Source organism: Urocampus carinirostris, chromosome 2, assembly GCF_059441175.1.
Source record: "Urocampus carinirostris isolate Australia breed hairy pipefish chromosome 2, RoL_Ucar_1.0, whole genome shotgun sequence".
NCBI classification, from domain to species: Eukaryota; Metazoa; Chordata; class Actinopteri; order Syngnathiformes; family Syngnathidae; genus Urocampus; species Urocampus carinirostris.
Window position 1 is genome coordinate 61,352,263 of NC_142350.1, and position 27,778 is coordinate 61,380,040.

General features: G+C 42.4%; 1 protein-coding gene across 1 annotated transcript in view; it reads right to left on the bottom strand.

The window, feature by feature from the left end:
* Positions 1-27,778, bottom strand: part of kcnn3 (potassium intermediate/small conductance calcium-activated channel, subfamily N, member 3) — a 208,950-nt gene that overhangs the window by 64,761 nt on the left and 116,411 nt on the right. Inside the window, exons 5-6 of the mRNA XM_088328117.1 lie at positions 20,784-20,905; positions 11,749-11,890 (exon numbers count right to left, since the gene is read on the bottom strand). Of these exons, the coding sequence (XP_088184243.1) occupies positions 11,749-11,890; positions 20,784-20,905 (264 nt within the window). The remainder of the gene's footprint in view (positions 1-11,748; positions 11,891-20,783; positions 20,906-27,778) is intronic.

Here is a 27,778-nt window from a genome sequence, read left to right on the forward strand (position 1 = left end):
TTTTCACGCGTTCTGACATTCATCACTCCTCCTCTGAAAAGCGGTGAAAATAAACCACTCTGAAAAGTGATGAGAGTGTTTGGGTGCGACAGGGGAGGAGGGTGTTTTTGTGTGTTTGTGGGGGAGTCCTCTTTAAGAGTGTGTCAAGCGCAGCAGAGCCAACACTGTGTGGAGGATGCAGCCTGCGGCGTATATTCATCGTCCTTCCCTCTTTGTTTTTCCACTGCTGCCCAGTTGGCATTCCCGACGGTTGTAGAGCACATTCAAACATGTAGCCTTTGTTTTGGTAATAAAATTCTGTTTTAAGAGGAAAGTGATCTCCCTGACATTGTTTTATTAAGCATCTTTGCATACGTAAATTAGCAAGAAAAAGAGCTACAAAAGCTTACCGTAAATTCCTGACTATAGAGCGCACCTGATTATAAGCCGCACCCACCACATTTTAAGAGGATAACCGCTTTTGCATAACCACTTTTGTACTTACACAAGGCGCACCTGCATATAAGCCGCATGCGCCCACATTAAAACATGTAATACACTCACATATTTAACCCAAGCCCGACTTTGAGTCCCGCGATTGAAACTAAATATAAAGTTAGAACTGACCGAAAAAAAAAATGCTCAACATAACCAGTCCAAAAACCACAGCCGGCAAAATGAACGGAAAATTATACCGGTACTTAAGGTTTGATGCAGACCTGCAGAGTCCGGGTCCCGTTGAAAATAATCCAAGGAAAAAAAATGTATATTTCCAAAGGTAAGGGTTGGAAAAATATACATCCACTATTGTCCGCTGCGTCCACAAACACGTCTCACCTTTACTCCACTTCCCGTCAGCCCCCGTTGTTTTCGCCCCTTCATTTTGATTCGCCCGTGGAAAACATATGAAAATAAGTCTCTAAAATAAATACATTACAAAAATATACAGTTGCAAATACATATTATACATGGTTACACATATTTACAAAGAAAGATGGTACACCGAGAGAGTTTTTAAAGCTTTAATAATAATATTATAACTTTCATCCCAAACTGTGCCTGTGAAGGGTAGCAAAACGCTACTAGCAACACGCTCGCTAGACAGTAAACGGCTCTGTTAAAAAAACATACCGTACTTGTAGTATTCACGGTTAACCGTCCTCATTTTCCTCCTTATAACTGACGTCATCAAAGTCATCTTCCTTCGGTATGGGAAAGAGACTTTGTCATAGAGACGTCGACCCACGCTCCCTTATTAAAAAACTCGCTAGCAACACGCTCGCAAAGTAAAGTTTACGTGCAGTAGCTCTATTTCCTTCTTTATCGGACTGCTCGATTGCTTTTAGCTTGAAATCTGCGTCATGTGCCCTTCTTTTTGCAATTTGCATGGTGAGGATATTTCTACGCTAATTTAATTCGTGCACAAGCTAAGAAGTTGCAGTCTTCCTCGGCGCATATATTCCACCGGTCTAAATCTTACCTTTTGTACTCGAGCGCCGCTGGCGGCTGTTAGAAAAATTACATAAATTGGCCGCGTCACTGAATAAGCCGCAGGGTTGAACGTTTGGGAAAAAAGTAGCGGCTTATAGTCCGTAATTTACGGTAATTTGTTTTCTGCATAGAAACTGAGTGAAATTTAAAAGGGACAGTGTGTATTATTCAGTGGCTACAAAAAGCATTGGAAAACTGGAGTGTGTTGTTTTTATAAGACATGAGCATGGGTTGACAAGAACGAAACTTGTGGAATATTCTAGATGAAGTTAGGAAGTCCAAGCTTCATTGGCATGGGTTGACTAGAACGAAACACATGGAATTTTCCATATGAGTCAGGACCAGAACGGAGACAGGACTCACTGCGTTTCTCACAAGTTTTATTGGAAGAAAGAGAAAGGTTGGCGCCCACGAGCCGGTGGTTGCTGGACGCGGGAAGCAGGTCGCTCTGAACGCGGAAGTGAATCTTCCGTGGGCGAGCGATGGCGGTGTCAGGAACGGAAAAACGGGTCAGTAGTCGGGACAGGAGAGCAAAAACGTGGTCAAGGTCGGAAGCGAGTCGTAAGCCGGGAAAGGAGAGTAGACGTGGTCGGGGACAAAAAGAGGTTGAAAGCCGGAGGACAGACGGCAGCAAAAAAACAGGTCGGAGTCAGGGTCGTTTTTGTCTGTTTTTATCGATTGTCTTAAATCGGATACATCGAAGACGCAAGAGGAAAAATTATGTAGACCTATTCCATTAATCTCATTAGCATATACAAATAATTTCATTTATCTACATGTAAATGACATATTTTGTTTTATATTTATTAGAAAATAGACACATTTCTTTAAAAGTAAAGCAAATACTTTACTTACTTTACTGCTTTTTTGAGCACATTTTATATTAACCACTGGAAAAAATGGAAATGCAATAGGGCTAAATAAGAAATTTTTTTTCTTGCATGAAGTTTGATAAATATTTTGATAAAATACACGGTTGAAAAATTCTGTCATGAACAGAAACAGAATCAGGACCCATATGCGTGACATTTCTCACACAAGCCTTTTATTTTACGGGAAATGGGGAGTCAGGCACGTTAGGCAACAGTCTGGCGTGGAATGACAGGAAGCCATAGGTCGACAAGATCGATACCAATTGCCCGAGCAGATATCGGACAGATGGGGTCGATACCGGACTGGACGGGACAGACAGGATTGATATCAAAACAGGATATCGAAAATAAACAGGACAAACTAGACGGGAACGAAACTGGAAACCGATATTAAACAGGACAATATAAACCGGAACAATACCGGACAGGAAATACCAAAAGGAAACAGGACCGAGTCAAAACCCACATCTTGCGGGGCAGAGGTTCATTGACGGACTGCCAACAGGAGAGTGACAGGACTGGCTTTAAATAGGGACAGGGAGCCAATCAGAGCCCGCAGCGGTTGGCGCCAAATGAGCGGGCACAGGTGATTTACATCGGTAATCATGACAAATTCCAAATACACAAAAATGTAACCAGCTATTTGAAAGTTTGCATTAATTTAATGGGGGGAGAGCTTACAGAAGGCACACAGGGGCCAAAAGTGGCATCAAAACAACAAACTGTTTTAGAGTTATATAAACTGTATTACTGCATCATTGTATTTTAACCATTCTCATTTGCTGTGAGATTCAAATGCCACGGGCTTTAGTTCACCAACCCTATCTTGCAAAGTCATATTAGGTTTGCTAACACAGCGAGTTGATAAATGCGATTATGGAGAGATAGTGAGTGAATTTTCCCGTATAACCCAAATACAAGACATTACGTCTGAAATAACAATATGCAAACCAGTGTCTGAAACTCATGACAAAAAGTTAGCGGACACCAGCTGAAAAGTTGCCTGCCCAGCCATAAAGTTGCTTGCCCCATTTTTCCCAACTTGAAACACAATAAGATGACTCATCGCAAAAAAAAACGTTGTTGCAAAGTATTAAGGATTGAGATTCAGAATATATAACAGAACAACACTTTAAATTTAAGTTTTTTATAAATCTACTTATAACATTCATTGCATGTATATGACATCGCTGTTTTTCCATCTGCCATCAGTATGTACCTGTATTTACTCATCTTCATTCATGAAATGTTTGCTACAAGCCACGTGAACTCCTCTTTCCACGATGTTTTTAATGTACGTTTTGTAGCGTCATCAATTTTGTTAGCTTCTTTTGAATATTTCTTCTGGAGCTGAGGTTTTGGCTTGATTCCTAACCACTTCTCCATTTTTCTTGTGTTTTCTGTGCGTCTACTTTGGAAAATGATATCCAAATGCGCGACCTTATAACGCTCGGGAAAGTCCGGAAGCACGAAGTTATTCGATGCAGGCTTCTGATTGGCTGCTGAGTATGTGAAATCGGAATAAAGAAAACGTTTCATTTGAAAAAAATTAAAAAAAAGACGAAAGGGTTTTTTTTTCTTGAAAAAGTTGTCGGCCACTCGGGTAGAGACGTGTAAGTTGTACGCCCGACGTAAAAGATGCACGCCCCGGATGTCGGGTAGACCTTATTTCAGACACTGTGCAAACCCACTTGCTCACTTGTCCTGGTTCCCACACTTGAAGCTTTGGAATAATTGGAAAAGTTTATACACGTTTTGTTTTCGTATAATTTAAAAGTTTAACAGTAAATTCAGATTATACTCTCGTACCTTAAGAAACATTAAACTATGTGGTAATCTCAAAAATGTTAGTCTAGTGTGTTTTATAAGTAATTTACCGTCCACATGAAATAAGTTGCCAGTACTGTCAGTGAAAAAAAAACAGAAGAATAATTTCTAGTAGCCCTAAAACTAAAGTGGTGTTTGCTTAAAGCACAACTGTGCTATCATCATGGCGGTAACGAGTGAGCATCTGTCCGAAATGTAAAATTTTGGCAAGTGAAATGTGCTCACTAACCAATTATATAATTTTGTGACGGGCGGTTAGGTTCGATTTACAAATAAATGAGCCTACATAGTATTCATCGTTTCATTGGCAAAGGACAAAAGCAAAATATAAACTGTAACATACAAACCAAAACATACATCCATCCATCCATTATCTGCACCGCGTATCCTCATTAGGGTCGCGGGGGTGCTGGAGCCCATCCCAGCCATCTTCGGGCAGTGGGCAGGGGACTCCCTGAACTGGTTGCCAGCCAGTCACATGGCACACAGAGACGGACAACTCGCTCGCTCATTCACACTTAGGGAAAATTAATCTGGCATGCATGTTTTTGGAATGTGGGAGGAAACCGGAGTGCCCGGGGGAAACCCACGCAAGCATGTTGTTTAGAAAAAGGATGGCAGAGGGGATCAGGCTTTTCCCTATGGCCGTCCTAAATCTTATTGTACTATATCTGCACCCTGACAGTAGTATTATGATTCTTGATTAACTGTATTTATTTTTTTATTTATTTTGCCCGATGCATATTTTTGTCCAGTGGAACCTCGGTTTTCGAACACCTCTTAGTTCGAACAAATGGGAGTCCGACCAAAAATTTCGAGAAATTCTTGATTCGCTGTTCGGTCAAAAAATCTGAGTTCGAACGCCGGTAATGCATGAGTGCGTACGCTAGGGTGCGATGCTGAGCGGCGTACGAGTGTTTTAGCCCCTTATTATTCCTCTGAAGAAAGTCAGTGCAAGCAGCAAAGTTGCTACAGGTAAAAAAAGAAAAGTAGTGCGTACAACTATTGCATTTAAGAAAGAAATAATAGCAAAATATGAAGGAGGTGTGCGAGTGTCTGATCTTGCTAGGGAATACAGCATGGCTAAATCTACGATCAGTACGATACTAAAGAATAAGGAGGCTGTGAAATCTAGTGATGTGGCTAAGTGAAGTGCTATAAGCAAGCAACGGCCGCAAGTTTTGGAAGAGGTTGAAAAACTTTTAATGATTTTCCTCTCCCCACCGTCTACCTGCGCCTTCTGCTGACCACCACAAAGGTAAGAAATCCTATTCATAATTCTTTTCTTTATCCTTTTTTTTATTTTTACACGTTCATGTTAGCGTAATCTTTCGTACGGAAGATTACGATAACGCGAACGTACGATTAGCCTGGGTTAGCTTTACGTTAAACATTCAAGGTAAACATTCAGGGTGTTGGAACGGATTAAAGCGATTTACATTATTTTTAATGGGAAAAATGATTTCGGTGATCGAACAAATCGGTTTTCGAACAGGGTTCTGGAACGGATTATGGTCGAGAACCGAGGTTCCACTGTACTCATTTTTATAAAGTATTTTAATTAATAATCAAAAAGTAAATTTTACTTTTCTTACTCTTTGCAAGTTTTTTTTCCAAACCTTTCTAACTGGGCTTGCTGCCGTGTGTCGACACATATGAGATGAATATTTGAAAGAGGTACAACCTTTGAGTACACATAGGAAAAGTCTCACATCCCCCTAGTTCAGCGGAAACCAAGTTATTAAATTACTATTTTTGCCGGGAGCGCATAAAAGGAGGGTGATAATGAAATAACCTTTGAAAAGGAATGTCAAACTTTGCGCACAGAAAATTAATATATTTTCACAAACAACTTGCCTTTGCGGTACTTAGCACAAATTGCTTTCTCCATTATTAATAGCTCTATATTTTCCCTCTGCAAATTCCAAAGTAAAAACAAGTGGCTCCAGCTACTCCAAAGTAAATGGACTTGAAAGCATCGCCGTCTTGTATCTGCATTTGCAAAAAGAAATGAATCAATAAATAAAAATAATAGCACTTCTGACGCACTGTCGGAGCTAAATCTGTCCGTCAGTCGGGAAAGTGAGAAGTAATTTATTTCATGTTTGTTCGGATTTGTTTTTTACAATCTAGAATGTACTATAGTGCTGTTTTTATTAATGGATACCTGCAAAGGAGATTGCTTAAGATGCCAGGGTTGTTCTCTATTTTGACTATTATGGCACACTATTGTACATTGTTTTGGCTCAATGTTGTTATTTTGGGTATTATGCAGTGTTTACATCAGGGGTGGGTCAATAAAGTATTAATTAAAAATATTTTTGGGTGGGTGCTAACTCTGTCCGAATTTTCTTTTCATGTGTCTACTACAAAAATACTAACACAGAAATATAAAAAAATACTACTGAATTAAATACCAAACTAGATATCAAATTAAGTGTTTAAAAACAAGAACACTAATATATTGTTTAATATGAAAAGAAAAACAAAATTTTACCAATAAAAAACTACACAAATACTACTACAGTAATACTACTAGAAAATACTATTGCAGAAATACAAAGAAATTCTGCTACAAATCTGTCACGAGGTGGGGTGGAAGGGGTGACCGGACCAGAACGGAGGCAGGAAGGGAGAACTCAATTGCGTGACGATCGAAACTTTTATTTACCAAAATAAAAGTTGTCCAAAACTCAGGGACAAGACAGAACAAACAGGCTATAACAAAAAACGTGCAAACACAGGTTTCTTCCGATTCAACTAAACAGGACAAGGCATAACAGAACGGACAATGTGTATCAGAAAATGCAATGACCCAGCAACCGCAAAACCCACAACCCACCCTTAAGTAGCACACACGCAATTAACAGATCTGCTTCAGCTGGTGCCCAGGGGGCGGGGCAGACCGGTCGCCTCGGCGACCATGCTAGCCGTGACAAAATCTCGATGATAGAAGTCCTACAAAAATACAACACTTATACTACTAGAGAAATACTACAAAACACAACTACAGTAATACTAAAAAAATACTACTGCGAAAATACATTTACGGAGATCCTACAAAAAATACAACCGTAATACTACTACGGAAATACTTTAAAACCCAACTACCATAATACTACAAAAATGCAAGCCATACTACTATGGAAATAATACAAAATTACTATTACAGAAATGCTACTAGTATAATACAAAAATACTACTACAAAGAAACTAAAACAGAAATACAACAGAAGTCCTTCAAAAATGCTATAGATATACTGAAACTGAAATACTACAAGATACAACCACAATAATACTTCAAAAATACAAAAGAAATGGTACTAGGGAAATACTTCTACAGAAATACGAAAGAAATACTACTAGGGAAATACTAATACAGAAATACAACTACAGAAATCCTACAAAAATGCTACAGATATACTATATCTGAAATACTACAAAATACAACTACAGTAATACTACAACAATACAAAAGAAATACAACTAAGAAAATGCTAATACAGAAACACAAGTACAGTAATACTAAAAAGTACTACTACGGAAATACAACTAAAGAGATTCTACAAAAATACAACACTAACACTACTACGGAAATAGTTTACAACTCAACTACCGTAATACTACAAAAATACAAGCTGTACTACTATGGATATAATATAAAATTACTATTACAGAAATGCTACTAGTATAATACAAAAATGCTATTACAAAGAAACTACAACAGAAATACTACAACAGAAATCCTATAAAAAATACTACAGATACACTGAAACTGAAATACTACAAAATAAAACCACAATAATACTCAAAAAATACAAAAGAAATGGTACTAGGGAAATACTTCTACAGAAATACAAAAGAAATACTACTACGGAAATACTACTACATAAATACAACTACAGAAATCCTACAAAAATGCTACAGATATACTATATCTGAAATACTACAAAATACAACTACAGTAATACTACAACAATACAAAAGAAATACAACTAAGAAAATGCTAACACAGAAACACAAGTACAGTAATACTAAAAAGTACTACTACGGAAATACAACTAAAGAGATTCTACAAAAATACAACAGTAACACTACTACGGAAATAGTTTACAACTCAACTACCGTAATACTACAAAAATACAAGCTATACTACTATGGATATAATATAAAATTACTATTACAGAAATGCTACTAGTACAATACAAAAATGCTATTACAAAGAAACTACAACAGAAATACTACAACAGAAATCCTATAAAAAATACTACAGATACACTGAAACTGAAATACTACAAAATACAACCACAATATTACTCCAAAAATACAGTGGAGTGGTCGGTGGTCGAGAGCTGCAGTGCCCAATTTGGCCGCCAGAGGGTGTTAAATACCCCACGAAAGCAGACCACATGTTGGGACAAGAACGGAGACAGGCAGGACCCACTCGCGTAACGTTTCTCACAGTTTTATTCGGAAGAAGGGAAAGGATTGCACACACGATCCGGTGATCGCTGGTCGTGTGGAGCAGGTTGCTCAGACGCGGAAGTGGGACTTCCGTGGCGAGCGATGGCGGTGTCGGGAACAGAAAAAACAGGTCAGTAGCCGGGATAGAAGAGCAAAAACCCTAACCCTAACCCTAACCCTAACCCTAGCGTGGTTGATATCAGAAAATGGGTCGTTATTCGGGATGAGAGAACAGACGTGGTTGTAGCGGGAGAAAAACAGGAGCAAAAATACAGGACAGGCGAAAAAGAGCTTGCCATGTAAAAACGGAGATTCGCAAACTGACCGACAAAAGAGGACTGACAGGACAGAGTTTAATTACTGACAGGGAGCCAATCTGTCAACAAGCTGCAGCTGGAGCCACACGGGCGGGGCCGATTGGGCGCCATGGCAACTGTGACAGAAGCTGGCGCCACATGGGCGGGGCCAATTGGGCGCCATGGCCACCGTGACACCACACGAGAGCTGATTTTTTATTTTATTTCGCTGGAATTTATTCGGGGTGCCTTGACATGAAACCTAGGTAAAAACACTCAAGGAGGCTTAAAGTACAAATGTAAATGTTTACATTAAAATTGGTTCAGCCATTTTGGAGCACAAATCAGAATTTATAAAGTAGTTTAGATTTTTAAAAATGAATCCACTGGCAATTAGCTTTGAGTCAGTTAAGAGAAGTCATCACTGGTATCTTGTTTCATTTTACACTTCCTTCCGCCTGACCCAAAAATTCAAACCTGGCGTTTTTTTTGGGATGGACGTTTGAAAAGACTTCAAAAACCTCAGAAGGGACTAATTATCTCCTGTAACTATGAAGGTAACAGCCGCGGTTGATTCGAGGGGAATCCGAAAAAGGCGGCGAGGGAGTCTAGTGTCCAAAAGGGACTCTGATCGACAGACGGTGGGTTGAAAATACAACGAGAGGAGGAGGAGATGGACAGCAGAGTGAAATGTGACAAATAGCAAAGAGACGGGACGAGGGAAGGAGTGAGAGAGGCTGAGTGTGGGAGTATGCAACACCCGGAAAAGGTGGGACCTTCATTACGCAACCGGGATGCGTGAAACTTGGCAGGACTGCTCTTGTTTGCATGTACCTACAAACGCACCAAAGCCGGCTTATTTGGGATGTCAGAAATTCTCAGGAGAGAGGTTAGCTGCTCCTCTTGCACTCTTTGCACTACTGTATAACACTATACATAGCTTGTCCCGTTTTTGCTCCCGTTTATCCCCGGCTATGACATGTTTTAATCCTGACCACGTCTCGTCCCCCGTCCTGGCTTACGACTCGTTTCCGACCCCGACCACATTTTTGCTTTCACCGTCCCGGCTTCTGACCTGTTTTTCCGTCCCTGACACCGCCATTGCTCGCTACGAAAGATCCTCTTCCGTATTCGGATCACAATCCGAGTGCGAGAGCGACTTGCTTCCCGCGTCCAGCGAACACCGGATCGTGGCCGCAACCCTTCCTCTTTCTTTCAATAAAGCTAGTGGTAAACGTTACGCAATTGGGTCCTGATTACGTTCTGGTCGTGATAGCTGAGGCACAACTTTTCCATTAAACAATCACAAAGTACACCGTGAAGATGTCTAACAATTAATTTTCTGTTCTTTTTTTTATCTGAAATGATCTTATTGCCTAATATGACAGTATTGCGTTTTCCTGATTATTTACAGTCTTCTTGGTTCATAAGGTAATACAGGTTATTTATTTTGGTTAATAATTTTGTGTCATCACCCATGAGAATGTCTTCATTTGGGATCCATGATTGTACACCCAAAAAAATGGGAGAGGAGTTTAAATATCACCACCATCTTTTCACAGGTAGGTTACCTTAGAGGTGAAAAATGCCAAACAAAGCTCACTTAGCAATTTTGTTTTTGTTGACTCAGTGTTTTTTACCCAGAAAGCCTTTCCACTCTCCCAGGCCAAAACAACATATCAATACCAACCTATACAGGCAGTTAGGTAGCCCAGATATGACAACTGCCAAAAAAAGCTGACTCTGCATTTTGGTTTTTCTGACTCCGTAACTTTTCCTATAAAGACATTCACCTCTCTCAATTGCACACAGCCATTCTAGTTACTTTTATTATATATTATAGTTTGTTTTAAGTTTTTCTATATTTTCATCTTGTTCTCATAGAAAAATAACAAAAGTAAAACTTAAAATCAGCCATACCAGTATACCAGTGGAACAAAAAAGTCCTAGGATTAGGTTTAGGGTTCAAGTTAAGTGTGAGGGTCCAAGGATTTGTTTTAGGTTTAGGGTTAACTTTTTTTTAATATTTGTTTGTTTTTAATAAAATAAGAAAATAATTTAAAAAGATAGCAAAACTATGTGCAAAATTGTGGGGTCTAAAAGGCAGACCACTGACGTGTAGGAGAGCTATAAATTGGCTAACGGTAGAAAATACATCAGGCAAAATACTTGTTTTTTTAACCAGCTGCAGCGGGGAGAGTAGTAGAGTGGACAAGTAACTGGCTTGTCCACACTCACTCACTCTGGCTCAACCCCCATCTGCCTCTGTGTGTAATGAAATCACAAGACATGGAAAAGTACTGGTATGTTGAGACAAAAGACGAAAGACAAAAGACCACCCCCAAGGAAAAGTACCAACACCTTTAAACAAAGACAGGAAGACTAAGAGACGGCCAAAAGGAGCATCAACTGATTAGAAATACACACCTTGAGCAAATACGTTTAAGCCTACTTTACAAAGACTCTTACTTCATTTGATTTACTTTATTATGTTTTGCACATTCAACAGCTTTATCGTACAAAATGAGTCATTATATATGTTTGTCTGTACTGCTTCATGAGCTGATATTTAGTTTATAAAAAGAAAATAAATGTTAATCTGCTGCCACCTACTGATATGGATAAATATTACAGTTACCCAGCTGATTACTAAAAGAAAGTAAAGCTACAGTGCAATCGCATACTTTTTTTAAAGATATAGCATAATTTCCTGTGGCACACTCGACAAGGTCTCACGACACATCTACAGAAGTCAGGCAGGTAACGTGGTATCAAAGGTGTAGTATCGGAGTGTTTGAGTACACGTTGCCGGTACTTACCATGATCCCGGTGAGCAGGCAAACTCCTTTGCCGCAGTAGGTGTGAGGGACCATATCTCCGTAGCCGATGGACAGGAAGGTGATGGAGATCAGCCACATAGCGCCCAGGAAGTTGCTGGTCACGTCCTGGGCGTCATGATACCTACCAAATATTAATAGAAATATTAATAATCTTAAGAATTGGTCTTTACTCAGTCTGGATAAAAAGTTGGTAATTTTCCAGTTGTAAAAATCCCGATTTTTTTTGTCAACCAATAAAAGGAGGCTTCACAAATATTATGTTAATAAATAAAATTCCATGTTTCATGCTCACAATGTCTGTGTATTGCAACATCCATGGCAGCCTGGTCCTCCTGGAAGAGCGATGACCTCATGTGCGGTCCCTTCTCAAGGTTTTCTTCATTTTGCTCATGTTGAGTTTTTCCTTGCCCTCATGTAGGTTTTAGATCAGGGGATGGTGTAATTATAGTCTGTAGTCTCTAATAATCTGTGGTCTGTGAAGCCATTTGAGACTCCTTGTGATTAAGTGTCACAAATAAACATGACTTGAAATAAAATGAGAAGAAATAATACTTTAAATAAGCAAATGCTATCTGATGGTAGATGGCGGGTAATTATGTTCGTTTCAAAGTGACAGTGTTTTTTTTGCATTATGTCTTTTTACTTGTTACTCAAATTAAATGTATTTTTTGTTCTAATTAATGAAGGGTTTTTTTGCCAGTAGGAGGTATTAAAAAATACACAATGTGTCATGATTACTGATTCGGGGCCCCGTTGGCGCCAACAGCCACGGGACCTGATTGGCTGTTGGACTCTTTTTAAACTCCCGTCTTCCGACAGGAAGCCATCAGACCGTCTGCGAACCTATGCGCTCAGCTAGGCAAGCTTTTGTACTCTCCGACACTATCCTGTCCTGTTTCCTGCCTGATACCTGTTGCCGACCCTTTTCTGAACCTGTTTTTGTTTTTGCTCTTCTGTCCCGGCCATCGACCTGTTTTTGCCCTGTTTCCTGCCTGATACCTGTTGCCGACCTCTTTTCTGGACCCGTTTCCGTCTTTGCACATACACCCCGGCCATCGACCTGTTTTTCTTGCTGCCAATGACTTCCCTCGCTTGACACGGAAGTGCCACTTCCGCGTTCCTGCTATCTGCTACCCGTGACCGACAATCATCGGATTGTGGATGCAAGCACTGTTCTCTTTCTTAATAAAAACTGAGTAAAACGAACGCTATTGGGTCCCGTCTCCGTTCCTGGTCCGTGACACAATGTCCTTTTAAAATATTTAATAAATTTTTTGAAGGAGAGAAGGAATTTTATCTTTGAAAATGTTATCTGTGTTAAATGACTTCCTAACTGTTGAATAAGTTTGAAAAAAAAGGTATTACTAAAATGTAAATCGTTTTAATACCCAAGATCAGGGGTCTAAAATATGCTGCCCGCAGGTACCAGGTAGTACCCTTAGAACACCTGAATAGCTGGGGACAGGTCCAGAAAATAGGTCAACAGTGATGAGTCACTGTGATATTCTAAATGGTATGATGCTTAGTCATCATCCTTCCGATCTCCTCTTTCTTCCACCCAGTCGCTTTACTTCCACATCCTCTCACATTTAGTGACCCTATAACTAGGGTATGCGGGACTTTTCGGTCTCCCGCCCCCTTTATTTGCCTTGCTGTCTCTTGGGGAGTAGAGATAGAGAGGAGAAGATCCTCAGTCCCCTTGCTCCCTCCACTTTGGTCGCCTCATACGACACGCAGTGGACCACAGTGGTAGAATTCTCTCACCTCTCAGGGGGAGAGGGCCCCTCACCACAGGGTTTGTCTTGCTGTCGGTCACCCCTCTTGAGGGATATGACCAAGGTAGATAGATAAATACATGATGTTTAGAGCCAATTTTAGACCTACTTCTAATGATTACAGCCTGGTATCAACATAGATTCAACATAGTGATAACATGTTGTCATTTTAGATATGCATATCAAAAAGGCAGCCCTCCGTGCTAAAATTCGTCCTATGCTGTCTTAGTCGGATGCGGAGATTATAATTCACGCGTTTGTTACCTCCCGTCTTGATTACTGTAATGCACTACTCTCCGGTCTCCCTAAATCCATAATCAAGTGTCATATTTGACCCTGATCTATCCTTTGAAATGCATGTAAAGAAAATTACTAGAACCGCTTTCTTCCATCTTCGTAACATTGCTAAAATCCGTTCAATACTGTCTCAGTCGGATGCGCAAAGTATAATTCATGCATTTGTTACCTCCCGTCTCGATTACTGTAATGCACTACTCTCTGGTCTCCCGAAGTCTTGAATCAAGTCTCTTCAGCTGGTACAAAATGCCGCAGCGAGGCTTTTAACTAGGACAAAAAAGTACGATCACATAACACCGATTTTGGCTAACCTGCATTGGCTCCCAGTTAGCCATAGATGTGATTTCATGGTTCTCTTAGTATTATACAAAATCATACATGGACTTGCTCCCTCTTATCTTTCAGATCTGATTTGCCCCTATGTCCCGGTCCGAAGCCTACGATCTGAGAGTGCCGGTCTTCTGGTGATCCCGAGAGCAAAGAAGTGTTCTGCTGGTTCGAGAGCGTTCTCCATCCGGGCACCGGTGCTGTGGAATGCTCTTCCCCCTGAGATCCGATCTGCAACCTCAGTGGAAATGTTTAAATCTAAACTTAAAACTCACTTCTACTCCATAGCATATGAATAACCTACTCTTCTCGTCGGCTGAAAAATAGTCTGTGTAATATAGTGTAATAATCTGTGAAGCCCTTTGAGACTCTTCGTGATTTAGGGCTATACAAATAAAAATGACTTGACTTGACTTGACTTCAGCTGGTACAAAATGCTGCAGCGAGGCTTTTAACTAGGACAAAAAAGTCCGATCACATTACGCCGATTTTGGCTAGCCTGTTAGCCTAAGATGTGATTTCAAGGTTCTTAGTATTATACAAAATCATACATGGACTTGCTCCCTCATATCTTTCAGATCTGATTTCCCCCTAGTTCCGGTCCGAGGCCTTCGTTCTGAAAGCGCCGGTCTACTGGTGATCCCAAGAGCCAAGAATTGTTCCGCAGGTTTGAGAGCGTTCTTTATTCGGGCCCCGGTGCTGTGGAATGCTCTTTCCCCTGAGATTCGATCTGCAACCTCAGTGGAAATGTTTAAATCTAAGCTTAAAACACACTTCTACTCCATAGCATATGAATAACCTATACTTTTCGTGGACAATATCTCTGTATTATTTGTAATTGCAACATCTTTTGCCTGGTAATCCTGTTTTTTTCATTTTCCTCATGTTGAGGTTTTTGAGTTTTTCCTTGCCCTCGTGTTGTTTCCAGATCAGGGGATGGTGTAATAATAGTCTGAAATAATAGTCTGTGCAATAACCTGTGCAGCCCTTTGAGACTCTTTGTGATTAAGGGCCATACAAATAAAAAAAATGACTTGACTTATCAGTCACAAACAGCAATGTCAACTTAAAAAAAGGTTGGTGCCCCCTGCCCAAGGTGATAGTAGAAGCAAACAAAAGTAAAAAAAAAAATCAATCGGTAAGGCAATTAAAAATGTATTCTTTAAAAAATGACTTTGAGTTTCAATGACGTAGGCAATGCCGGAATTCCCAACGGAGTCTCGAGAGTGCAAATCGATGGAAATGTGAAGGAGCACACCAAAACGAAAAACCTCCCAAGCCCTTTACGCTCCACACATTTACACTCTGGCGGCATCGTTACCGTAGCAACCCAGCCGCTGCAAATCCGACACAATGTCATCTCGTCCGAAAATATTCACGGGCAAAGCGCCCCGTCGATTCCCGTCTCACCCGTGTCAGGTGTCGCCCGGCTCCCCCCTTTGATTGGACGCCCCCTTTCGCCCCCGGTTTGGCTGGCAAACGAGAGGGAATGCCAATTCAACTTGGATGCTGCCCAAACCGCAGCTGCTCACCAGCAGGGCGTTTATGCATTTAAATCAGCTTATTAGGCGAGGGCTAATTCTCTACATTGCCTTGTTTTCGCCCTCTGAGAAGTTCAAGTGCTGCATTAGTGAGGCTTGAAAACTTCAACAAACATCCATCCTTAAGAAGCGACTCCAAATCCTTTCACGTTCGCCCTTGCGTAAATGCAGTTTATTCTCGTCCTCTCGCTAGGATTAAACTATCGATTTTTAGACGCCGACACACATTACATACAAACGACCAGTGTCAGGACTAACACATTGCAAAGGAATGTAATTATTTTCCTCTGTCTTGTAATCCCGGTTGCAGAGGCCGCGAGGGCCTTCGACGCCTTTTCTACTGGCCTAAAAAAATCGGAATCATCCATCCATCCGTTATCTGCACCGCTTATCCTCAGTAGGGTCGCGGGGGTGCTGGAGCCCATCCCAGCTAGCTTTGGGCAGTAGGCAGGGGACGCCCTGAACTGGTTGACAGCCAGTCGCAGAGCACACAGGGACAGACAATTTGCTCGCACATTCCCACCTTGGGACAATTTGGACAGTTTATTCTTGTCCTCTCGCTAGGATTAAACTATCGATTTTTAGACGCCGACACACATTACATACAAACGACCAGTGTCGGGACTAACACGTTGCAAAGGAATGTAATTATTTTTCTCGGTCTTGTAATCCCGGTTGCAGAGGCCGCGAGGGCCTTCGACGCCTTTTCTACTGGCCTAAAAAAATCGGAATCATCCATCCATCCGTTATCTGCACCGCTTATCCTCAGTAGGGGCGCAGGGGTGCTGGAGCCCATCCCAGCAAGCTTTGGGCAGTAGGCAGGGGACACCCTGAACTGGTTGACAACCAGTCGCAGAGCACACAGGGACAGACAATTCGCTCGCACATTCCCACCTTGGGACAATTTGGACAGTTTATTCTTGTCCTCTCGCTAGGATTAAACTATCAAATTTTTATACGCTGAAACACATTACATACAAACGACCAGCGTCGGGACTAACATGTAGCAAAGTAATGTAATTCTTTTTCTCGGTCTTGTAATCCCGGTTGCAGAGGCCGCGAGGGCCTTCGACGCCTTTTCTACTGGCCTAAAAAAATCGGAATCATCCATCCATCCGTTATCTGCACCGCTTATCCTCAGTAGGGTCGCGGGGGTGCTGGAGCCCATCCCAGCTAGCTTCGGGCAGTAGGCAGGGGACACCCTGAACAGGTTGACAACCAGTCGCAGAGCACACAGGGACAGACAATTCGCTCGCACATTCCCACCTTGGGACAATTTGGACAGTTTATTCTTGTCCTCTCGCTAGGATTAAACTATCGATTTTTAGACGCCGACACACATTACATACAAACGACCAGTGTCGGGACTAACACGTTGCAAAGGAATGTAATTATTTTTCTCGGTCTTGTAATCCCGGTTGCAGAGGCCGCGAGGGCCTTCGACGCCTTTTCTACTGGCCTAAAAAAATCGGAATCATCCATCCATCCGTTATCTGCACCGCTTATCCTCAGTAGGGGCGCAGGGGTGCTGGAGCCCATCCCAGCAAGCTTTGGGCAGTAGGCAGGGGACACCCTGAACTGGTTGACAACCAGTCGCAGAGCACACAGGGACAGACAATTCGCTCGCACATTCCCACCTTGGGACAATTTGGACAGTTTATTCTTGTCCTCTCGCTAGGATTAAACTATCAAATTTTTATACGCTGAAACACATTACATACAAACGACCAGCGTCGGGACTAACATGTAGCAAAGTAATGTAATTCTTTTTCTCGGTCTTGTAATCCCGGTTGCAGAGGCCGCGAGGGCCTTCGACGCCTTTTCTACTGGCCTAAAAAAATCGGAATCATCCATCCATCCGTTATCTGCACCGCTTATCCTCAGTAGGGTCGCGGGGGTGCTGGAGCCCATCCCAGCTAGCTTCGGGCAGTAGGCAGGGGACACCCTGAACAGGTTGACAACCAGTCGCAGAGCACACAGGGACAGACAATTCGCTCGCACATTCCCACCTTGGGACAATTTGGACAGTTTATTCTTGTCCTCTCGCTAGTATTAAACTATTGAATTTTTATACGCTGAAACACATTACATACAAACGACCAGCGTCGGGACTAACATGTAGCAAAGTAATGTAATTCTTTTTCTCGGTCTTGTAATCCCGGTTGCAGAGGCCGCGAGGGCCTTCGACGCCTTTTCTACTGGCCTAAAAAAATCGGAATCATCCATCCATCCGTTATCTGCACCGCTTATCCTCAGTAGGGTCGCGGGGGTGCTGGAGCCCAACCCAGCTAGCTTTGGGCAGTAGGCAGGGGACACCCTGAACTGGTTGACAGCCAGTCGCAGGGCACACAGGGACAGACAGTTTGCTCGCACATTCACACCTTGGGACAATTTGGACTGTCCAATTAACCTAACATGCATGTTTTAGGAATGTGGGAGGAAACCCACGCAAGCACGGGAAGAACATGCAAACTCTACACAGGAGGTTCGATCGCATGACCTCAGAACTGTGCCGCACACGCGCTAACCAGTGCGCCGCTGTGCTGCCCAATCTGGATCATAACATAACTATAATTCGTCCATCAATACTTATTAAACACTTCCAAATCCTCTGTAATTTTTCTTCAAGACGTGTGCTTTCACATTGAACTCATTCAATGCTATAACGTATAAATATTCTAGCAGGCGAGTGCAAAAATGCAAAAATCGTTTTTTCATGGCTTTCTTTTGAAAAACTATTCTAAAGGCTTTGGCGCTGCTGATCAGTGAGTGTCAACCCTCTGGGAATGATTAAAGTATGATAAATCACCACTAGTTGGCTTTGATCAGATCTGTGTCCACACATTGAGGAGCCCCCACTTCTTTGAGTTGCTTTGCTTGTTGTATTCAAATATTGAGAGTTTGTATGCAGCCTCAGAGTGATCAAAATTGTGTAATCACGTCCTTGGAAACATCGAGCGCTGAAATGTTCTTTGCTTGAAATGTTATTCTGCAAGCAAAGTGCCCTTGTGTTTATGGAAAGCAATGTTTAGATATTGGAGGTATCACAAATAAAATAAAAAATAAAAAAGCACAAAAAGACGTTTTTGCCGGAAAAATTATTGGAAGTGAGCAATTTTGGCAAAAATAATGGCAAACGCTAGAAAAAATGTTTCTAATGAAAAATGAGAGTTCAAGCTTTTTTTTTGGATGTCCTATGTCTATATACTTAGAGAATTAAATTTTCTGTAGGCCTTCAAAATGGCCAAAAAGGTTTTAACCCACATTTCCCATTTCCAACGAATGAGTTAAGCATCTAACCAATCTAATTCCAGCCACTAGTTATTGATAGGCTCAGAAATCAACCTGAAAGCCTTGAAGTTGTTGGTTTAGCCAATCAGATTTCAGGTTAGCGACACCAAGGCCTTCTTGCAGGCTTAACAAAAAGTCAGCTGTTGGGCGGTAATGCATCAACGCCATTGTGCCAGCAGTCATTAAAGATGGCAAAACACTGTTTTGTTAATTTAATAGCGAAAGGTTAAACAACTTCAAAGCGAGCAGGCCTTTCGCAAGTGGGAAAGTTTGTCCGCCACTTTCAGCCTAAAGGTAAGATCCTAAACCCGAGCCCACGCCCGACCCAATCCGAATGTTGGACCGGTCAGGCCTAAAATGTCAAACATTACGTTCGGGTCGGGCCAAACTTCTCTTTAAAAAAAAAAGGTTTTTACCCACCTGTAATTCTTTTTCCCAACACACAGCAAAAAGGCTTGTTACCAATAAAATTTTGTAACTCTACTTTCGCTACTCGAGGTGCCTTACTCTGCTACTTTATAAATGCAGACAATGAATTATAGTATAGTTGATCACTCTTGCTTCACTGTTACGCCCCAAATCCGCTTGTGGCAATATTTGAAGGGTGTTTATATTATATTTAAAGTGTAATTGAATACAGTTATGGTGGCGCCCTCTCAAGCTCAAATTACATGCTGAATTTATCCTAATAAAGATATTCTCCCTACCGTATATACAGCAATCCCATCTAATGCGAATTTACAACTACAAAAAAATACTAAAACAGGGTGCTTAAATGCTTGTTTTGGTTGTGTGTCACCAGTAGCGAATGGTAGGCAGTCTTGGGGAACAGGTCATGGCTTTACAGTAAAAGAGTGCTTTTTTAATTTTGGTATTTTTATTAGTTAAATTATTTTTGCATTACACCATACCTAAAGAAATAAGCGTCTTGGACAGTATCCAGAAATGGAGAAAAAGATTTTTGAGTGGTTTGAACCCAGAGACTAAATGGATCTGGAGTGTCTTGGCTAAGTGTTTGTGTGCAAGCTCTTAATATTTCTCAAGACAAGAAGTATGAAAGGTTCTGTCACAGTTGCCATGGCGCCCAATTGGCCCCGCCCGTGTGGCGCCAGCTGCGGCTTGTTGGCAGATTGCCTTTCTGTCTATTTTAACACTCTCATGATTCCTTTGTCAGCCCGTCAACATACTTTTGCCCCGCAAGACGTAGGTTTCGACTTCGTCCTGTTCCTGTTGGTATTTCCTGTCCGGTATTGTTCTTGTTTATTTAATTTCGGTTACCAGTTTTGTTACCGTCTATTTTTGTCCTGTTTGTTATTTTCTATATAACAAACAGTTTTCGTTCCAGTCTAGTTTCTCCTGTTTATTTTCAATATCCTGTTTCATTATCTATCCTGTCTGTCCCATCCAGTCCGGTATCGACCCCATCTGTCCGATATCAACTCGGGAAATTGGAATCGATAACGTCGGTCTCTGGCTTCCTGTCTTTCCACGCCAGACCGCTGCACAGCTCCCCATTTCCCGTGAAAAAAAGGCTTGTGTGAGTAACGTCACACGTTTGGGTCCTGGTCCAGTTCTTGTTCCTGACAGGTTCACAGCTCCCATATGTTGGTGTAGGTCATCTAATTTTGCGAGTTTACATGGTCATTTGTAACTAGATAGTATCTTTCGGAGTAAAGCCCTACTTTTTATAGACAGTCATCTGGGGTGTAATCGAATTACTTTTTCGATAAGGAAACTAGTAACTGTAACTAATTACATTACAAATGACTACATGATGACTGACCTTTCACAGACTCGTACAGTCCAGGCGGCGATGATCCACAGGGAGATGCTGAAGACCAGCAGCACCGTCCCAGGGCAGATCGTCATCAGGGTTTTCATGACGAAGCGTGTGTTGAAATGCACCTAAACACAAGAAAATATCATGTCATATACAAGTATTTAACCACGCTACTTCTGAGTACTCCTTTTTAATCACTTCTTGAACTTTAAAGCTTTCTTGTGTCACGCAAACAGAAATGAGTGCTGAAAATCACAAGGAAGAATATAAACTATGGAGACTCGTAGTGTCTGCCCCACTTTTTCCATTTAATTTTTTGCCAAAGGTTTTGGGGATTTTCGAGTACCCGTAGGAGCAAGATGGCGGAGAATTATGCCAGTGTCATGATTAATGATGTGACTCAGCTGTGCCTGCTCATTTGGCGCCAACTGCCGCGGGTTTTGATTGGGTCCCTGTCGCTATTTGAACCCAGTCCTGCCTGTCCCCTGTTGTCAGTCCGTCTGTGAACCTCAGTTAACACTAGGCTCCCCTTTTTCGACACTGACTCCCGCCTGTCCCGTTTTTGCTCCCGTTTGTCTCCGGCTACGACCTGTTTTGATCTTGACCACATCTGCTCTACCGTCCCGGCTTACGACCCATTTTTGATCCCGACTACGTCTATTCTCCCGTCCTGGCTCATGACTCGTTTCCGACCCCGACCACGTCATGCTCTCCCAATCCCTGCTACCGGCCAGTTTTCCACCCCTGACACCGCCATCGCTCGCTACAGAAGATCCACTTCCGTGTTCTGATCACAATCCGAGTACGAGAGGGACTTGCTTTCCGCGCCTAGTGAACACCGGATCGTTTGCGCAGCCCTTCCTCTCGCTTTCAATAAAACTTGTGGTAAACGTCACGCAAGTGGGTCCTGTTTCCGATCTGGTCCTGACAGCCAGCTCCCTCTTGGTGAGGCTCATGTTATGTCAAATAAACGCTCATTTCTTAACCTTCGAGTATTTTGAAAAAATGCACATTTTATCTAAATCAAAATTGCTTTTTTAATGAATGAAGATTAGAAAAAACACACGGTACCTTTAACTTTTTCCTACCATTTAATATTCTGCAATGCAAAAACGTTTTCATTGAGAAAAACGATACTAGATCTTAGCTCTAATTTCTTTGCTTCGTGAACGGAAAACTTTTGTCTATATACATTGTATATTTGTATAAAATCAATATAATATTTGTGTTAGAATTTTTTTTAAATGTTTCGTCGAATGAGCATAATAAAATGAGAACGATTTATGATTATTTTAAGTCAAAATTTCACATTTTTTGAGAGCATATTTTATAGTATTATTCTTTTGTATTTTACTGTACTTATAAATAGATTTGTCACGGTCGCCATGACGACCAGTATGCCACGCCCCCGAACTCAAGCTGAAGCAGATCAGCTGATTGCTGTTCTGCAATTTAAGGCTGGATTTTGGGTTTGGCGGGTGCTGGTTCATTACTCATTATTCACAATCCCGGTCTGTTATGCCTTGTCCTGTTTTAGTCTGTTATGCCTTGTCCTTTTGAGTTCGTGCCGGAGGAACTCTGTATTGTTCTGTTTTGCCCCGGAGTATTGGGCGACTTTTATTTTATTAAATAAAACCTATGGATCGTCAACGCATTTGAGTTCTCCCTTCATGCCTCCTGCCTCCGTTCTGGTCCGGTCACCTTCCACGCCAACACGTCAATCCGTGACAGAATGAACCAGCCAACAAATAGAACTCAGCGAACGATCCCAGCGCGACTTGGGGAGCTGGAGAGCGCAGTTCGGCAGGCGCCTACTGAGTTGGCCTTCCCTGCCCGTTCGAACCACGGCCCCGCCCGTCGTGGCCCTTGCTGTGCCTCGAATGGGGTCCCAGGAAGAATTGACGCCTGCCTGCCCGACTCCCGTGCCGATTGCCTGCTATTCCCGCTCCCCTGCGTGCCAGCCCGACTCCGACTCCCAAGCCTGCCTGTTCGACTCCCAAGCCTGCCTGTTCGACTCCCATGCCTGCCTGTTCGACTCCCATGCCTGCCTGTTCGACTCCCATGCCTGCCTGTTCGACTCCCATGCCTGCCTTGACTCTCCCTGTACTGATTTTGTTCAGTCTTTCCTGTCCTGTCTTGTCTGTTCTGAATCTGTTCCCCCCTGAGTCTGACTCTTCTGAATCTGTTCCCCCCTGAGTCTGACTCTTCTGAATCTGTTCCCCCCTGAGTCTGACTCTTCTGAATCTGTTCCCCCCTGAGTCTGACTCTTCTGAATCTGTTCCCCCCTGAGTCTGACTCTTCTGAATCTGATCCCCCCTGAGTCTGACTCTTCTGAATCTGATCCCCCCTGAGTCTGACTCTTCTGAATCTGATCCCCCCTGAGTCTGACTCTTCTGAATCTGATCCCCCCTGAGTCTGACTCTTCTGAATCTGATCCCCCCCTGAGTGCGACTCTTCTGAATCTGATCCCCCCCTGAGTGCGACTCTTCTGAATCTGATCCCCCCTGAGTGCGACTCTTCTGAATCTGATCCCCCCTGAGTGCGACTCTTCTGAATCTGATCCCCCCTGAGTGCGACTCTTCTGCATCGGCCTGACCTGAGTGCGACTCTTCTGCATCGGCCTGACCTGAGTGCGACTCTTCTGCATCGGCCTGACCTGAGTGCGACTCTTCTGCATCGGCCTGACCTGAGTGCGACTCTTCTGCATCGGCCTGTCCTGAGTGCGACTCTTCTGCATCGGCCTGTCCTGAGTGCGACTCTTCTGCATCGGCCTGTCCTGTTTACCTGTTCTGATTTTGCCTGTCCTGTTTATCTGTCCTGTTTTTGCCTGTCCTGTTTATCTGTCCTGTTCTCGTCGGTTCTGCCTGTCTGTCATCCCCTGTCCAGTTGGCCACCAGACCCCCCCTGCCGAGCGCCGATTCCGATCCGCCCGACGCAGATGGCGCCTGCCTCTCCCCGTTCCTGCGTGTTCGGAGGAGGGAGCAGGGTTGCCCCAATCGCGATCGTCAACATTCCGGGGCGCGAGGTAGTAATTTTTTCTTTTTTGGGACCTCGGGAGCTGTCCCTTAAGAGGGGGGCTCTGTCACGGTCGCCATGACGACCAGTATGCCACGCCCCCGAACTCAAGCTGAAGCAGATCAGCTGATTGCTGTTCTGCAATTTAAGGCTGGATTTTGGGTTTGGCGGGTGCTGGTTCATTACTCATTATTCACAATCCCGGTCTGTTATGCCTTGTCCTGTTTTAGTCTGTTATGCCTTGTCCTTTTGAGTTCGTGCCGGAGGAACTCTGTATTGTTCTGTTTTGCCCCGGAGTATTGGGCGACTTTTATTTTATTAAATAAAACCTATGGATCGTCAACGCATTTGAGTTCTCCCTTCATGCCTCCTGCCTCCGTTCTGGTCCGGTCACCTTCCACGCCAACACGTCAATCCGTGACAAGATTTTCTTATTCTGTTGTATTTTTTCCTTTAAAATTTGGTGCTCAAAACTTAAATTTAAAAATCGAAATAAAATAAATGAGGAAAAGAGACATGCAAAGAAAAAAAATGCGTCCAAACTACAATTTGGCTATCCACTATTCCACCAGCAACCACCAATACAACACTCAAGGAATCTACATCCATCCTGTGTTCTGTAAATTAACGAATTTAATGAAAAATTTAATAAGTGATAAGAAAATACTTGAAACCTTAAAAATAACAATAACTAAACATAGCCAAATCATCCATCCATTATATGCACTGCTTATCCTCAGTAGGGTCACGGGGGTGCTGGAGCCCATCCTGGCAATCTTCTTGCCAGCCAGTCCCAGGGCACACAGAGACAGACAACCATTCGCTCATGCATGTTTTTGGAACGTGGGAAGAAACCGGAGTGCCCGGAGGAACCCCACGCAAGCACCGGGAGAACATGCAAACTCCGCACAGGATGGTTTGATTTCATGACCTCAGAACTGTGCCGCCGTGCTGCCTGTAGCCAAATCATTTTTTTTTTCTTTGTTCATCCATCTATTTGGTACTGGTTTCTCACTTAAAAATAATGAATCATTTTGCTTGTTTTGAAGCATTATTTTTCTCATTTTAAATTATTAATCTAAACAGAAAATGATCGTATATGACATTTTAAGCATTATTTTCAAATTTTACACAAAGTTATTCTATAAATAGTAACATAAAAACAAGACTTTTGTCACTGTTGCCATGGCGCCCAATTGGCTCCGCCTGTGTGGGGCCAGTTGCGGCTCGTTGACGGATTGGCTTTCCGTCTTTTTAAGCTCAGTGCTCTCACTCTTCTTTTGTCAGCCTGGCAACGAACCTCTGCCTCGCAAGACGTGGGTTTTGACTCGGTCCTGTTTCCTGTCCGGTATTGTTCCGGTTTATATTGTCCTGTTTCATGTCGGTTTCCAGTTTTGTTCCCGTCTATTTTTGTCCTGTTTATTATTCTCGACAGTATTTGTTCCCGTCTAGTTTGTCCTGTTTAATTTCGATATCCTGTCTTATTTTCAATCCTGTCTGTCCCGTTCGTCCGGTATCGACCCCATCTGTCCGATATCTACCCCGGCAATTGGTATCGATCTCGTCGGCCTCTGGCTTCCTATCAGTCCAAGGCAGACTGCTGCCTAACGTTCATGACTCCCCATTTCCCTTAAAATAAAAAGCTTGTGTGAGAAACGTCACGCGTTTGGGTCCTGATCCTGTTTCGGTTTTGACGAGTTTAAGATAATACCAATTATCCACCAGTGGAGAGATATGTTTTTTCACCATATTTCCCCTTCAGTATTTTAATTGAACCCTTTGCAGTGTCAGAGTGTTGCAGTATTCATGCAGCGTAGAGACATGAAAAGTATTTGACAAGCACAGCTTCAAGCTTTTTGTCCTTCCTGCCTGCTGACATGTTTGCTTTTAATGGTATGACTTTGAATATCTCGGAGTGACCTTGTGAAAAACGGACTCATTTTGCTCCAAGCGACACAGATGCATTGTAAACAAAACTTTGCATCTTGGGTACACATTTCCGCTACATACTACAAATGAGGTTTGCTAGCATCAAATGAGATGTTGGTGTTCAGTTTGATGTATTAAAGGACAGCTTTTTTAACACAACTTGGGCAAAACAAGACAAAAAGACATAGCAGTCCTGAGAGGCATATATTCTTCATCCTCTTCAAAAAAACAACACATTAAATAAAGTTATTTAGTGCAGTGTTTCTAAACTGGTGGGTCAGGACCCAAAAGTGGGTTGTGGACCATTTTTAGCGGTCGCGGACCTTAGCCATGGCTAAAAACGATGCTAAAAAGTAAAAAAAAAACAGGTAAATTACACTCCTTAAGACAGGGGTGTCAAACTCATTTTAACTCGGAGGCCAAGCGATAGAACAAACATTCTGTCGGGGGCCGGACTAGTAGATTAAAGAGAAAGAAAAAGAGAGATAAAGAAATAAGAGAAAGAGGGAGGGAAAAGGAGAGAGGGCGGGACAAAGAAAGAAAAAGAGAGAGAGAGGGAGGGAGCGTGAGAAACAAAAGACAAAAAGTCGTGCGAGAGGGGGGAAAAGAAAGGGAGAGGAATAAAAAAATCCAAAGAGAAAGAGAAAGACAGAAGGAGAGAAGAGAGAATAGAAAGCGCGAAGGGTACGAAGAGAGAAAGTGAATAGAGAGAAAAAGAAAAAAGGAAGTTAGAGCAAAAGAGGTTAAAAGACACAGAGAGAGAAAGAGACAAAGAGCAACAAAGGAAGAGAAAAAGAGAGACACAGAGAGTGAAAGAGACAGAGACAGAGTGGGAGAAAAGGGATGGAAAAGAAAGAGAGAGAGAGAGAGAAATAAATACAAGTACAGTGTCTTTGTGAGAGGCACCTGGCTTTGGCAACATCAAGTTGACATATTTCAATCTACAGCTTTTTCTTCTCTTGCGCTTCTCTGAGTGTTGTCTTGCGGGCCGGGTTCAATCCCTTAGCGGGCCTGATCTGGCCCGCGGGTCGCCTGTTTGACACCTGTGCCTTAAGATGACGATAATGCCCTGTTTGATCTATTCTCCCTGTTTAGTCATTCAACAGGGAGGGACCACATCTCATTTTATTGCGATTTTGTTGGTTTAATTTATTTTTTTAGCCCATAGTAATGGGTCACAAGAAAGTTATTGATAAGGGGAAGGAAAAAGTGTAAAACATTGACCACAATGATCAAGTTGAAGAATGAAAGAGTGTGAAACATGAAAATGGTGTGCAAGGGTCTTCCATTGAAGCACTGCTGAAGGGTACAGTAAATGGTTTCTGAATGATATATTTCTTAGGTTTCTATCAATCTTTATTATCTACATAATTAAATACTTATCATTGTTTAGGTACAGGGCGGCATGGCGGATGAGTGGTTAGCGTGTCCATGGCACAGTTCTGAGGTCATGGGATCGAATGCTCCTGTGCGGAATTTGAATGTTCTCCTCGTGCTTGTGTGGGTTTCTGTGAGGTCTAAAAAATACCACTGACATGTGGGAGAGCTATAAAATTTGGCTAACGCTAGAAAATACACCAGGCAAGAGACTTGAGATGAGCTCTTTCCATACTCTCTTACTCATTCTCAGTCACCCTCCATCTGCCTCTGTGTTTTATTGAGATCACAAGACATGGAAAAGTACTGGTATGTTGAGACAAAAGCCAAAAGCCAAAAGACAAAAGACCACCCCCCTGGAAAAGCACCAACACCTTTAAATAAAAACAGGAAGACTAAGAGACGCCAAAAGGAACATCAAACTGATCAGAAATACACACCTTGAGCAAATACGTTTAAGCCTACTTTAAAGTTTCCTCCGGGCACTCTGGTTTCCACATTCCAAGAACATGCATGTCAAGTTAATAGGCCGGTCAGAATTGTCTTAAGTGTGAATGAGAGAGTGAGTTGTCTGTCTCTGTGTGCCCTGTGACTGGCTGGCAACCAGTTCAGGGTGTCCCTTGCCCACTGGGATGGGCTCCAGCACCCCCGCAACCTTACTGAGGATAAGCGGTGCA